The sequence below is a fragment of the Pseudopipra pipra genome, chromosome 18 (assembly GCF_036250125.1).
Source record: "Pseudopipra pipra isolate bDixPip1 chromosome 18, bDixPip1.hap1, whole genome shotgun sequence".
NCBI lineage: Eukaryota > Metazoa > Chordata > Aves > Passeriformes > Pipridae > Pseudopipra > Pseudopipra pipra.
The window spans coordinates 3,804,099-3,820,551 of record NC_087566.1 but is presented as its reverse complement, the minus strand read 5'-3'; the positions used below and the strand labels follow the sequence as shown (position 1 = coordinate 3,820,551).

General features: G+C 38.5%; 1 protein-coding gene across 1 annotated transcript in view; it reads right to left on the bottom strand.

Moving 5' to 3' along the window:
• Positions 1 to 16,453, bottom strand: part of CCDC60 (coiled-coil domain containing 60) — a 64,959-nt gene that overhangs the window by 5,727 nt on the left and 42,779 nt on the right. Inside the window, 3 exon segments of the mRNA XM_064675545.1 lie at positions 4,377 to 4,499; positions 5,433 to 5,537; positions 6,399 to 6,517. Of these exon segments, the coding sequence (XP_064531615.1) occupies positions 4,377 to 4,499; positions 5,433 to 5,537; positions 6,399 to 6,517 (347 nt within the window).

Below are 16,453 nucleotides of genomic sequence, written 5' to 3'. Positions count from 1 at the left end.
AGTTTCTTCCAAGAAAAGCAGCTTTTTAAAGAGGTTTCAATATAGGTACCCAAGTACAAATGCACCCAATTAATTAATCACTTTTGAAAATCTAAGCTTTGTTAATTCAGCTGTGAAAAAAACCCCAACCATCAAATAGAAGATACAAATATTTTTTACATGTATTAGAAAATCAAGTAGATTTGAATAAACTACGCAGAAAGTCTGTTTTCAGTGTCCATGCTGTGCTGTTTGCATTCCAGTGGCGTAACTCAATTTTTCTGAATTTCCAAGTCTATTCTATCACTTTGCCATTCTTCTTTTAAATGTCATATGGAATTTAATACATTTAACATCAACAGGTATCTAATTACCTCTCTGTGTCTCCTTATCAGCATCCACTACCACTTCAGACATGTCCTCAAGTAGCCCTTCATTGGCTGCAGTTTCCAGACTACCCACCTTTGAGCACATCTCTCACTAATAACACTCTTTACTCTTCGCCTGCTACTGTAAAGTGAATGCTTTTATTCTCCTCTCCCTTGAAAGTCAATTTAACTCACTGTTTTCCTTCAAATTAACATCTTTGTTGTCCTTCCCACTGCTGTTTCATTCCTGCTTTGCTGCCAAACCCCTGGAGAGGCACTGACACCCATCTCCTCTGGGTTGTTCCCTCCAATCACTCATGCAGTAAAACACCTGTCACGCTCGTTATTAAAAACCCCAGTGTTAGCTGTCACAGTCTAAGCCATCCTCCAAGGTGCTCAGATGTCCTACATGGTAAGAAATGACATTTTACTGAGTGCTCAGCACCCATGAAGTCGTAATCCCCAAATGCAAAAGGTCCTTTTTCTACATTTTCGTGAAGCACTGCATACAGCAGAACACAAAAGGATTGCTGGATGGTGACTGTGTTAAATAGCAGCACAAGATACTTCTTAAAAGTCAGATTTGGAATGTTGCACTGTGAATTGTAAAGGAATTTATAAGATATGGAAGTAAGAAGTTGCTGGGCACCTGCTAAAGGGCTAATATTTAAAAAAACCCATGCTTATAATGAATATCCTCTATTACCTGTGGCCTGGAGAGTTTCAAGAGTGCCAAGGACCCAGTCAGAAATTCCAAAGTTCTAGCACTGAGCCATCTATTTTGTAGCATTAAAACCTGTTCCAGTTCTCCATCTGCAGATATAGTGAAAACAAATAATCAAGTTTGTCTGTATTAGTGATGTTTTTGAAATATAACCTCCATGGCTGTGAGCTAGTCAGACATTAATTAGAAAAGAGAAAAAAGCAAAGAAGAATTTAGTAATTTCAGCTGACCTTGATTCCTATCCTTTAGTTAATCATCTGCAGGGTACTAATATTTACCTGTTCTTCAGGGATCTAAAAATGGTAAATCAGTTGAAGAGGCATTGATAAATATCAAAGAAAAGCCCCAAATTCAGGAATAAATCTTATAATGAAGATCCTTTGCAGAAATATTTATACCTACTCTTTTAAAAATATACTTTTGGCTGAGAAGTGAGAGCTAAACTGCTGGCTGGAAAGCTTTGGGGCTAAAATCCAGTTAGTTTTTAATCTCTCATTCAGGAAGTCTCCTTCTCATTGTGAAGAAAATGTATGTCATCTGAGCTGATCTACACACACACATTATTCATTACACAGTAACCATGAAAAATTAGGCTTACATTTTGTACTCTAATCTGCTTTGTGAAACCTCTGACTGATTAGGTGGGGGCCAAATGATAAATGAGACTACCTCAGCAGTGACCTGGTGTTACACCACAGCTGCAGCTTCAACATTTGCCTTTGTCAACATGATGAAACATTTAAACCTTTGCACTAATACAGGTCCTCACTCAGCCAACAGCACTGAAAGTTCTAATCTGTATAAGCAAACATTCTACAGCAAAACTGCCATTGGACAAAAGGCTTTATACTGAGTCATGAATTCTTTTCTTAAAAGAAGTCTTTCTGTAAGAGCCACACTCAGTTTTGACTACTGATCAGCTGCCTCTACAGAATCCCTTTCCCACTTTTGAAATATAAATATGGGTACCTGTGGGTTAGGGTTGTGTGTGCTTTCAAAATTATGTCTGTATGAGTTACATGAAGCTTTGTGAATTTAGGGTGCAGGGCTACAAGGCAGCTGTACTGGTAATCCATTTCTGATTTGTCTGTGAAGCATCCTGTGATCAGAATCCTGGATTAAACATGATTTGAGCAGCTTCAGAATTCATTACAGAATCCAACCTTTGCTACAGAGCTGCCCTGCAGAAAGTAACTCCCCGTATTTTTCAGAGCTTGAGAAGTCCAGACTTGTAACTCAGGCCAGTCCCCTGAAATCACAGCAGTCATGTGATAGATGTTCTAAAGGGTGCACTGAACACCCTGCCCATATATTACACAAGATATCTCTTTATTTTCTGGCAGTGAATGGAGGCTCCCAGCTGTCACAGCTCTCAAGATTGTTTTTCAAATCTCATCTCACACACAAACCAATTGTTCACCTACATCTGTAAACAAATTGCTTGAAATTATAGCTTTGAATCCTCCACTGCTCCCATTCATCAGTGCTCAGCAGCAGCTGTGTAGGTAGAATATGATATTATCTCAAGCTTCCTCATATACCCCCTCAGCCTCTGGCAGTCTGAACCTAAAGGTCCTTCAGACACAGAGAATGTGTCCTTTCCTTTACATTTAGGAGCAGTTAATTGTTTTTTCTTCTATTCTCTTAAATTGCTTTTGCACTTGAATATACTTCAAGCAATATATCATAGCAATAAATTCTTAAGTTTAATTATGCATTGCTTGAAAACACTTCCCATTGCTTTAAATTTTCTGCCAGATAATTTAATTTGGTGTGCCATAAATCTGGTGTCAAGGGAACCTGTGAATAACCACTCTCTAATCACCTTTTTTCCATGCACTTCATGATGTTACAGAGATCTGTCATAACCTTGTCTCCAGACATTTCTTTCCTGTCCTGAAGAGCCTCAACCTATTTAATTGTTCTCGTGTGGAAGCCATTCCATATCTCTACCATCCCTCAGCACTTTTGTTCAGTCAAACTTTATCACTTGTGGCATCAGCCTGGCTGAATAGGAAGGACAGAAACTCAAGAAGCACTTATAAAATATTTGTATTTTTGCATAACATGCTTTCTGCTCTGGCTTCCACATCATTCTTCGGATTTTTCTTGCCTTTTTGATAGCTACTAAACATTCACAAAACTCTCCCAAATGACTCCAAGAGCTCCTTCTTGAGTGGGAATTTAGAGTGTAGCAGAGCATGATATCAGCCTAATAATGATAATACAAATGTCAATTAAAAGGTAATTAGCAGTACTAAATGCTAACGTGCTTTTCTGGTCCAGTTTTACTTTGAAGGAAGTAAAAAGACTGAAGATTACCCAGCTTTGTACTGAACCACATTGGAGATCCAACAGATAAATTACTCTGTCAGCTCTATTAAGTGCAGGTAATCCCTGAGGGATGAGTAGGAGGAACACAGAGTAAGTTAAACAGAACCCCCAAAGCTAAACAGTTACACTCTGCTGCCAGCCTGTGTCTGAGAGACTTGCTGACCAACTCTCTATTGGTTGGTCCTTGTATGTAAAGGGATGAAAAAGCCACTCACTACACGTACTGTACTAGTTCTCTACTCCAATTTATCAGACTAATTCTACATATTGCTATTCTGCCACCTCTGTTAGACACAGACACAGTTTGCCTTGACTGAGAATCCAGAGGAAACCAGAAGAGCTTGGAAGAGCTTTGCCCTGCAAATCAGAGCATGAACTGTTCAACTGCTTTACCAAACAAAACTCATGAATAATTTAAATCCATGTTATGCCAACATGATTATATCCACCAAAAAATGTTGGAAACTTAAATTACTATTTACTTTTAACAGTATAAAGGTTCAGAAGCAACACATTGTTTTACAAATACCCATCACTGTCATACATAATTGATAGAATACAATCAGCTACTAAATATCACTTAATAGCTGGCTTTGTTCTGTAATGATAATATATATGGGATTCCTGTTGAGTTCACTGGGATAACCCCCCAAGGGAAGGCTGTAGGAATATGCATGTAGCTATTACTATAGAATCAACAAAAAGAGAACAAGGAAAGAAAACACGATTAAATTTGGCTAGGATAGATCAGTATTTTCTCCTAGCTCTGCAACCTGCAGTAACAGAGGATGATGCTGTGCTGCTGATTTGACAGTACAACTCCCTGCTGACTATGTGGGGACAAAGAAAATCCAGAATTTGCCTATGTTGCATGGCACAGAATTAATAACATTTCACTGAAAGAGTTATTGCTTGAAAGAAGAGAAATAACATCTAAAGGACAAGAGATCCCCCACTCCTCATTCCTTCACCTTGGATTCCAATGGGTTATTCTGGAATGCATCAAACTGTTGGATTTGAGAGTCAAAGCTTCCAAAAGCCAGTGTGTGGCACACAGCTGTTGGAAAAGATGTTCACTGCGAAGAGGAGAAACCAATGTGTTATGGCACAGAGTGAGGGAAAGAGTCCAGCTGGCACCGTGTGGGCTGAAACAGATACATTTAACCGGTTCTGTAGCAGATGAGTTTTAATTGTCCCAGTGAATTCCAGACACCTCTCAAGGTTTTTCTAATGTTGACACATAACTCTGTATCCTGAAAGCATATTTTTGGATATGAGATTTCCAGTGGGTTTATCTTGATGATGTGCCTGGTGCTTTCTTACCTATGAGAATTCTGGCATTTATCCAGTTATGCTATGGATTCTTGGGGGTTTGGATTCTACAGTAGCTTCTAAGTTTTGCCTTTAAGAAAAAACAGTGTGTGAGTTGAATATGTTGGTCCTGTATTTTTCTGAACTAAGATTACCTTTGGCATTTTAGCTTATTCCACCTGCAAATCTAAATATACAAACTTTTGGTGAACAACTGTAATAATGAACTTCGAACAGGACAGTATGCACTAGTGACTAACATAAAATACAGAGAAATGCATATGGTACAAGTACTGCCTTCTCCCTCTCTCTTACACAGGCCTACCTTTTAACTTGGCAAATTAAATGTTAATTTTGACAGCCTTTTCTTTAAATGAGCCTAATCTTGAAAGCTACACCACCTGAGAAGATTTTATGCAACTTGGAACTTGCCAAGTGAATGTCAGCAAGGTGAATGACGTGTGCCTCTGTACACACATACAAGGTGTTCAGTAAGGATTCAGTCACTTAATGTTAGAATTTAACAGGTGCTATTAATAAAGACAGACTATATCACCATAAACTCCTGAAACTCTCAGAACACAAGTTCAGCAGCTGCACAGCAGCTCTAAGTGTATCTCTTATGGGTCTGTGTCACTGTGAACTTCACTCATGTCCTACCACAGAGGGCAGGACATGAATCTTCCTTCAAATTTACCTTTTTTGCTCCAGGAGCACTTGGAATCCAGACACTGGTATAAACAGGACTAAAAGACTATAAGGTCCTCTTTTGTTCCTTCTTTCCCCACTTCCTCATGTGGGCCTCTTCTGTCAGAATGCAACTGTGGGAAAGAACAAAGACTGAAGTTAAAAAAGTAGTATGTGAAATGAAGGCAGAACCAATAAAGCTGTTTATTGTTTTCACATCATCACACTTCCTCTTCTCTTTAAATTTAAAAAAAAAATACTTAGGTGTATCTCTAAATTGTTAATGACTGCATTTATTAGCACTTATTAAAATTAAAATTTGGATATTTATATGTTTACCAGGATATGCAATTTTTATTTATTTATAATATGCTTATAGTACTTTATAAATTATAAATACAGTATTATTTGTATTCACACATTTATACTACTGCTTATTATTAGCAATTACGCATTTATGTCAAATCAAACTTAGAGGCAAAGGAAATAATGTGACTGATTTGTTTGAGAAAAGATGCTGACACATTGCTTGCATTCCATTTTACTTGTTTTTTGTTGGAATCATGCCAATGGAAGTAGTAATATTATAAATACAAGGCCAAAGTTTCAAGACATGCCTCAAAGTCTGTTTAGTTTTTCCTGGGTTAACATATTTTGTGCACAGAAAATAATAGAGTAAGTTGAAAAGATTCACCCTGATGAGAAGAGTCTTGAGCGCTGGGCAAACAGAAAACAGCTTTTTACAGGCTGTGGGTTTTGTTTCTTCACTGCCCCCAGCCTGTTTGGCCTGTTTTCTCCTTCCATAACACTATGTCTCAGGGATACTTTATTCCTTTCCCACCTTTTCTAGCCATTCAGTTAGTGACCATATAGAATGGACATTTAATGTCACTCCAGTAAATATGATACTTTCCTGTTCAGAATTACTCAGCCTGTGCCATGTGTTTGCTTTTTGGTCTAGGTGTTGTATTCAGAGGAAAGATTTTATTTCTTACCTTTTATTAATGGTTATAACATTGTTGTTGCACTTTGTGACTAGAGTGTGATGGCATCTTACATTACTCTGGAGACAGTTTTCCAAGTTGAGGGTCGGTTCATGAGAGGAAGGTGGTACCTGGGAGTGATAAAAGCCACAGCAAACTGATGAGAAAAGACTGTTAGAGATGGATGAGCTTTTAATGCACTGAGGCTCCAAGGTGTGTAACCTCTAGAGGAGCTGCTCTGTCCTGCTGAGCAAGGATTTAAGCATCACACAGTGAGGGCTGATACATGGAAGACAACTACAGTGCTACAACAGGCAGTGGAGGTGCACTGAGAAGAGCAGCAGGAGCCAAAGGACTGAAGACAATGCAATGATCAGATGGAGAGAAAATCTGAAGAAAGTAGTAATAGGTGTGGAGTAGTGAAGAAATCACTCTGCAAGCCAAGCCAATTCTGCTAAATACAATTCTTTTTTATTCTTAACGCTGTGATCCCATTGAGGGAAAAAACACATGGCACAAGCTCACCAGGCTCCTTCTTTTCTCCTTGGAGAACAAGGAAGGTGCCAGTGCACCTGTGAGTGAGGGGAAGAGAACAGGCAAGGTATTACTGCAAGAGAAGAAAATAAAGAGGAAACTGTAATGCACTGCCTGCAGGGTGACCACTGAGGTTAAATAAAATAACAGAAAAAGCAAAGGTGAGGTAGGGCAGTGAAAGGGGGCATGGCACACAGGTATTCTGCAGCTCCTGATTAAAATGTTAGCAAGAACATAGCAGCTCATCCAAATCCAAGGAATATCCTATCCCTATTCCACAGGACACCCCCCTTTTTGTTAATGTGCTGCTGACTTTTGAATTAAGTGTCATCAGACTGTATTGATTCTTTCAAACACAACCCAGGCTTGAAAGCTGGGCCTCATTTGTTTTACTGGCAAGTAACAACTCCCTTTTCTTACTAGACATGTTAAAGCACCCAAAGGTCATATAGGGTGCAAATGTCAGGCACCAAATTCACTTGTTTTCAAGGGGAGCAGTTTACTCCCCCCCTGCTTCTCAAATACAGAAAAATAAATATATAATACAACATTTAAGAGAAATGCAGCGTATGAAAGAGCTGTAATAACTATCCAATTTAAAGCAAAAAACCCCCACCCTGTCATAATTCCATAGAATTCTTTCTGGCATGTTTATGAATGACCCTTAAGGTTGATGGACTATTCAAAGAAAACCAGTAAAATAAATCCAAACTTAAAGTACAGAGGTAACCAACATACTTTTCTACACTGTAGATTTATAACATGTTGCTGGAATGTGACATCAAATATTTCTCCATTTAAATTCTGGCATCACAATACCCTGTTTATACAATAACTTAATAAATTTAGCTGTGCTGCCTATTTGACAAGTAGGCGAGAATCGTTCATTAAAATGCAAATGTAATCAAGATGAAATTTGGAATACGTTTATTAAAGTAATTGAGCTTCAGTCAACTGTAGTCACAACACAGATTTTCAAGTGCCGTTCAGACAAAAGGATATGTCTAATTTTTCTATGTTAATATCTTTATCAGCATGAAAATTAGAAGAGTTTTCTGAGCAGTAATAATGTACCATGAAATACTTCAAGTTTTCTCTCCAGGAATATATTATTATAGATAAGGGTCAAAGACACACACAGAGGAGTGACCCAGTAGTGTATTGCACATACAGAAAACTGGTAGCAAGTGTATTTTCAGTGCTTGGTGTAACTATGTACTTACTAAATTACTCCTTAAATCCTTTAGAGACTCAAGGTCATCAGTTAATTTTAGTACAAGGCCATTAAACTGTCAGGGAATCGAACTTTTTACTGCTAAGATTTGGATTCTTGGTGCCTTTCTCTGAGCGAGAAATAACTCACAAAAATAAAAGGAAATCCTAAATTTGTCCTAGTTGTAATTTAGGTGCTAGAAAAACATTAAGAAGCTGTAATAGTAATGCCAGAAACTCTTCCATGAGGGTAAGGATGAGCTAGATATTCACCAGGGTTTTTTTCACAATTTTTACTTGTTTAAGTACCCTGGTTCATCTTCACTACATTCAAAGGGTCATACTAAGGATGTGCTTGTTGCAGAAGATCAAATTTTCCAGTTAACAACCTCACATCTCCTGTGTACACAAACAAATTCAGTGGGACATGGTTCCTAAAGGACTGACATGTGATGCCAAACTCTTGCTCAGCACAGCTGGTCTAACTCCAGCCTGAACAGAATTGCCAGGAAGAGGGGCAGAAAGCTGCACATCCCTTGGCTCTCCCTCACTAAGGGACTGTATTTGATGCACTGGGTGATATCAGGGTGCTTCAGCCTCATTAACTCTTCCTGCTAATCTCCCTCTGCCCACTCTCTGAGGCTGAGGTTGCAGTCCACTTATGCCAGCTTGATTCTCTCTCTCTCTCTCTCTCTCTCTCTCAGCTTGAACATTCAGTTATGATCATGGTGAACAAATACTTTGAGCATTAAATAAAATAATTACGTATCCATCAAGCAAAATGTACATATAAGACACATATTTCTCTGATCATGGAAACTCTTAGCCACTGTTTCACAAAATGGCTTTTTCTCTGATCATGGAAATGGTTAGCCACTGCTTCATAAAAGGCCTTATTCAATTCTCTTACCTTAATGGACACAGCCTTTATATCAACAAAGCTAATGACAGAATATCTCCTGCCTTGGACACTGTTCAGAAAGAATTCAGCCTTTTCCAGAGGCTTATAGCCAATTGTAAATATAAATGAAACCCATGTTGCATTGCTCTGAAAGCCACTGAGAGCACAGGCTTTCTAAAGGCCATTTCCTTTATTTTCATAAAAGCATTTCAATGTGCATCTGCAACAACTCCTGGCTAGACAAGTAAATGCTCCTCTTTGGGCACAAGGCCAGACCCTGCTGAGGGTGTTGTGAGGCACTGCCTGACTTGCTGCAGTAGTGATGAACTTGAATACAAGCTAAGGCTTCCCAGGTGAAAAACAAGTGCAATTTTATGCACATGGCAATTTAAAACCTTCCCAGTAAGTATTTTCTATAGCAGAAAACCTAATACAACAACCCATTTCCTTATCAAACAGAAAGCACAGGAGGCAACAACTTTGAAACTACAGTAAATACAGCTAAACTGTATTCTGAACATTACAGGCTAAAACTGTGGATTAAAAAACAGTAAAAGTCTTCTAAATGAGCACTTTGCATTATGAGCCATATCATGAGCTGTGATCCTATTACTAATCTCAAATGAAGACCTAAAGATTTCAAAGAAATATCTGCTGAAGGAAGCAGAGAGAGCAGGAAGCTCGCTTCCTTTAAAATCTATGTCCTTACCTAGTTTTAGGGGGCACCATGGTACTGGAGGGTCTGTCTTTTGGAACATGCAATAAAACAGAAGTTCTGACAACCTGAAGAATTCAGGATGTTATGGCAATCTCTGCAGGAGCACAAATGTGATCCTGTATTCTCATCAGATTTCAACTGATTAAATGTTACTGTCCTTGCTGCTGTTTCAGTTGGAACAGGACCTTTTTAAAAACATTATTTCAGTCCCCTAAAATATGTTGGGTGTATCTGCATTAGCACACATAAGACTCCATTTGAGCTGTTGCTGCATTCTAATAGCTGAAGTAATTCTGATATGTCCCTTAACTCTCTGACAAGGCACTGTAACACCTAAATAGCTAATAATTGTGAAACAGCAGGAAATGCCAAGATAAAAGAAAATCCATATGCACACAGTGCTTTTCTTATTTACAGAGCACACACAGAACAATAGGAGAGCCAACTCTGCATTTCTTGCAACCTGTCCACAGTGATACTCATTTATCCAGTGGAGAATTGGATTCACTCTCTTGTCATAAATACTGGAGCTGCTGACCATTTCACTCAGCACTTCAGTGCCATACATTACAATGCTGAATGTAAATCTATGCCAGCACATGCCAAATTTATTTACATTAAGACTGCTACATCAGTAGCATTAAGACTGCTACATCTGGTGATATAAGGCAGTCTTATTGTAAATGAGAATTAGTGTATTGTTCAATTAAAAAATATTCAGTGAGTGATTACTGGTGCACAAATTATTCACCTTCTGAAATTACAAAAAGCCCTGGAGTTAAGTTTAGTGCTGGGGACCCTGACCTAGCCAGTCTTACTATTGAGATCCACTTTTGGGTCATACTCTGAAAGCTCAGCATGTGGACAGAAAAAGCTTGTAACTACTCACAGTTCATATGTAGATACTAATGTAAATTAACTATGAATTCTGGTTTGGTAGTGTTCATAGCCAAGTTAGAGATGCACACACAAGGAATCAGGAACACAGTAGTTACTACTCCCATTCAATGGTTGAATAATTACACAGTAAGAAACAAATGGATAAATATTCATCCATCCAGTCCTTTTAAAATCAGTGAAGACCAGATGATAATGACATTAAAATCTATTAAATGCAGTTACTAACCCACAGAAACTCAGCCATATGTGATCATTTACCATGCTGAACCACTGACAATTCTGGCAAGGAGCTAAAGTAGTACCACATCAACATCTGTCTTGAGTAGTTGAAGACATACAAACAGTCTGGAATACCCACGTTGTTTCAGATGTTGATTCCCATTTTATTCTCCTGCAGATGAGTACAATATTCTGTACTCAAATGTCTGTTTAAAAAACCAAACCAGGATCTGCAAAATGGGAAAAATGCATATTATCACCAAATTATTTCATTATCACGAAAATCTGACCGTGAAATAAGCCACGAAACAAGTTCAAGTAAGATATGAGTAAATTTGTGATACATTTACAGAAGGTTGTGTGGCAAGAAATCAGGATCTTCAACAGTCAAAACACCGCCCACACTATTATAGAAGATGTCACAGGTGAATGCACTCATGTAGTGCTGCATATTCAAAGTGTCTCGGGGGTTTTCAATTAACTACAAAGACATTAAAACACAGATGCTGCCTCCATTGTGAAATGAGGCAGAATCTCTCCTTTGAAAATGAGGAGAGGTTCTCTAACATTGAGAAGCCCAAACACATTTGGCTACCTGGAGGTACAAAAAACCTGTCTCTGGACAAGTAATAAACAAAGGTGAGTGGGTGCAGTACTTCCAGAGCAGCACTGAGAAGACAGCTGTGTACTGAAGAGGGGCAGAAAAATATACCTCTGAGATTTCAAGGTTTTGCTTTAAATTTTTCTCCAAAAACTTCAAAACTAAAACTTCAAAAGAAAAAAAAAAATCGTGTGGAGATTCCTGAGGTTTCAGTTTTCTAGCTGTAAGAATGTACAATAATAACTCCTTGTTCACAGTACCAGTAAAAACTCACTGCTTGTTAAGTGGAACTTCACTGAGAACACTGATCCTGTACCAGGAAAATACTGCTGGTTCAACATTTTCATGTGAAAGCAGAAACCACTCCTCATGACCTAGTGTTTTGCCTTACTACAGAAAGGTATTTACTAGCATATTTTACTAGTAAACAATGGAAACTCATTTTAAGTGTTAGTGTTGTCCAAACATTGAGTGACAATTTGTCATTTGGCATCAGGAGGCATAGGATTGGACTGCTGTGCTTAGGTAGGTAGTAAAATCTAGTAAGGATGAATTATTTCCACTTAAGAAATTTCAAACATAAACAAATACTTCTGCACAAAAGGAAAAGGAGATTGTGACTCCAAAGGAACAGCCTCTGGAAAGACAGAAATGTTGTTAGGAATAGCAGTCCTCCAGTGATTGATGATAGAGATAACGGTTCATACATCCATACACTTAAATGGCTGTCTTTACTCATGACTGCTGTCTAATTAATGTGAGCCATCGTTCATGTAAAAGAAAAATTCTGCTTCTGGAAAAAAAAAATGCTGTAAACTGCCAGCAGTGACAGTGCTAGAAACATGCCAATTAGAGTGATTTCTGCCAAGCAGCAAAAGGGCACAAAACACTGGTTTCCAAGCAACTGACATTATGAAGTATTAAATACACTGGAAACTAAAATTGGCAGATAAACATTTCACCTTCTCAGTACTGCCTCCCTCTCTTTGCTTCTTAACTCTACGTTCCCTCTCCTCCCTGCTCTTACAGATTCCACTTGCAGTAAACCATAGGCATTAAGGAATGCCAACTTATCACACTCCCTAAACACCAACATCTTCTCTGTCTGCACATATTAGAGTAGCACTGGTATATATTCACAGGTAAGGACAGACAAGGTCATAACCAGAACTCCAAAAATAACAGATTAAAGTCTTTCAGTAGCAGTTGCCATTTCAATCACACTTAAATGGTTCTGTATTAAAGTCAGCTACACAGCCACTAGCAGGAAAAAAAGTAGGAGAAACTGTTCTTCGGGTTACATTCAGTCTAACTGTTGTTGCAGGCATAAAGGATGTATTAGCAGAAGCTGGGCTTTCTGCATGCAGAGTGACTTTTAGAGATCTGCCTTCAGGAAACTTGAACCTTTTTAAAGAGCCATCCAGTTTCTAATTTAAAACAGAAAAAGCAGCCAGTTGGATACTGTTAAACTGCCAGCAGTCTGACATTTAGCTTTATCTAACCAGCACAGCACAGTCAAACAGATGCACAGGAGCCATTTCCTTCAAACTCTGGCTAATGCCATCCTGAAGTTTAACGTGCCCTTTGCAAGGAAAGGCTTGACTGGCTCATGGAACAACACGGACACTTCCCCTTCGGGCTTGCAGCTCAAAGCTGTTGATTCCCAGACATCACTGGCTGAGAATGACCACAATTTGTCATTTTTACATGGGCACTTATGCTTAGATGACTGTCCCTGAAGAGTTCCCAGTTTCTATCACCTTTTATACCTCCTTTTTACACAAAAAAAAAATATTTTCAGCTAGTGTCTTTGGAAGCAATATGCTTAGTTTTAAGCACTAACTTTTTGTGGACAAGAGTATTTCCAGGATATTTGCATGGTCTTGGTGGGCTGAGTTAGGCTACAGAAGTGATTTATGGCAACCTGCCTTTATTACAGATTAACCACTACAAGCTTCCAGTGCTTTGCTGATCTCTCTTGCTGTGAAACTGTTCCTACGTGTTTCTACAATTTATTAGCTATAAATACTTCTACTTTCTTTGTCCTCACACAAGTGTGGATTACCTAACACTATTTCTGGATCCCATTTACAGATGTCATTGGAACAAAGCAATAAGACAGGATCTCCCTCAGAGCTGAATGTCATTTCAAAGGGGCTGTGCTGCTTCAGTTTACTCAGTTCTAGTAAAAATAGCAATAGAAATGAAAACATAACTCTTAGCTCAAAGCTACAGATATTTGAGTGCTCAAGGACAAAGATGGTGTCATTTCTGCCATAGTGTATTCCACCCACTGAATCTGATATTGGGAAGTCAGAGCTACTTTGTGTCTACATGGACAATCTCCATGGGAAGTAAGAAGCCTTGATCAACAAAGGAAGAGGAATGATCAGTATCTGCAGATTTCCCAAATGGTGTTTCATTTTAGCCTGCACAAAGAGAAGCAAATTCCTAAATACCTTTCAATGCTGTGTGTAGGCAGAATGATATCTGAGAGGGGACAGGTTCTCCTGGAGTGACTGGGGGAAACTCATCAGCAGGAAAGCACCGATAAGACTTCTTACTTGGGACCAGTGACTGATAGTTTTGAAAGATGAGTAGTTTGAGCAGCTCTAATGTTCTGTCCTCATTCTCTTTTATATCATCATGAGGACTCCAGAAAGTATAAGAGAGTATCACTGACAGGAGGTATGAGGTCATAATTATAAGGTTTATCTTCAGTTTAATTATGTTTTTAATGTAAGGCAGAACATTAAAGCTTCATGAATGCAGCTATGTCTGTTCCAGTAATGACTCTTCAAACATTTCTGAGATCATTTAAAAATTCCTGCTACTCTGCTATGTCACTGTGATCATTAAAAAACTTCCTCACACTTTGTTCCATTATACTCTTCCATACCAACAAGCTGCAAGATCACAGACACTACTTCCTGTGAATATGTATCAATTAACATCCAATTAAGACAACTGCTGGGTGTCCTTTTCAATCAGGAGGAAAAGCAGCAAAAACCAAATCCACAAAGGTCATTTGTATTCACTGACTCCCTGTGGTATGTATTAACATGCTGCTCTGCTAGGCTCACTGCTTTAATTGAGATTAAAAGTTGCTGCCCTGGAGAAGAAAACTCCAGTTTTCTTCTCCATTTCTTGCATTTTCCATTCTGCTTCCCCCCTCCCCCCCCCAACAGCTCCTTCACTATAGTCTGAAATTGTTTCAAGAAGCATTGCTGACGTGGCCTTTGATCCAAACCAGCAGCAGTGTCATTCTCACCTGAAATTATCTTCTCCTGCAGCTTCCTACTCCAATATTTGGTTAAAAAGTCTGTGGGTTTGATTTCTTTGCTGTTCTTACTTTTTTTTTTTTTGAACACAGATTTTGGCACAGGAACACTGTGCAAATGGTGAAGATGAATGGCTAACACATTTTCATTATGAAAATACCATGACTCTTAAGGAATTTTCAGGTTTACAGAGCACAATAAAAATTTTTAAAAACCCAGTTAATATGTACCTTTGATGTCCAAATATTAAGTCTGTTGGATAATTTTCTGCATACTAGGCCATTTGGCTACTGCACACTTCAGAAAGCATTAGAGAAAGTGAGTTCATATTTAAAAAATCTGTTCCACTGACTTTTCTCAAGTAAATTTCTCCATGGCCATTATAGTTCATACCACGCTTCACTTCTTAAATAGTATAAAATATGTAGGATTCCTGATTTAATTGCCACAGGAAGTAGAATAATCTATATTAGCTGTGTTACAGGATTCCTACTGGGATTACAAAGTAAAGAATGATTGTTATTACAGGATATGACAGGGACAGACGACTGTGCTTTCCAGAAACCAGCATTAAAGTGACCACACAAGAGCAAAAAGGCACATTTCTTCTGAGTGCACTAAGCAGCTTTGATGAGGCCCTGACAATGTTACACTTCTGATCTTCAACAAGTGTGTAAAAATATAATTTACTGGTTTGTAGGTGTAAACATACATTTATTTGTGCAGCAGCACAACATTAAGTCCTCCCTTTCTTCAGCTTCCATCCGTTTCAGTTGTCACAGAAACCTTGTGGACAGGAATATTTCCACCCAGGCATTTGAAATCACATGATCCTAGTTTTGCATGCAGCTGTCAATAAAATTTATGGGACTAAAAGAAGATGGTAGAGCCAGGGATGTTTAGAAGATAGGTATTTTCTTACTTATCAGCCCTTCAAACTCTGCTTGAGATATTAAGATGAAGTTGGGTTCTTTCCATCCTCTGCACCAGCAATAAGGATTCTGGAAGCCAAATTAGATATACAAGAACAATTTCACAGCATTGGTATCCTCTGTGGGTGTGGTACAGGTACAACTGATCAGAGCTTAACAGACAATTCTGCTGATAAAGCACCTAAAGGACTATAATCTTGTTTCCTTTAGCAGTACTGGCTCATGGAGGTGAGGAGGGATGAGAGACTAAAATCAGGGGTTTTAATCACTCAGGGAAAAGATGTGACATCAAAACACATCAGGATCAAATCTATTCACATCATTAAAAATATACATTTAACACGATTTTGCAGATTGCATTACCATTAAAAATTCAGTGGAAGGCAAATCTGCATTTATCATAATGTGGCACAGGAAACAAATGTCCCCAGTAAAAAGTAGGCTAAACACTCCATCTGTTAGAGGAAACAACTGCACTCACCCGGAGTAACGGGCTGGATCTCACAAGGAACCTTTCCCTGGAGATTTGAATTTAGTAGGCCAATTTGGAAACTAGAAACAAAAATCAGAGAAACAGAGACATCACCATACCATCAGGAAAGGTGTTTCCTTACCTGAGACACCCGAGTTCCAGTTGCAACTGTTCCAGTGACAATCAATCTTACGTCCTCAATGTGACTTTTATAATTTATCCATGAGAGCAATAATATTTATCCATCTAATACCTACCAGTGCTGCAGAGATGAATAAGAGAGTGCATGCACATACC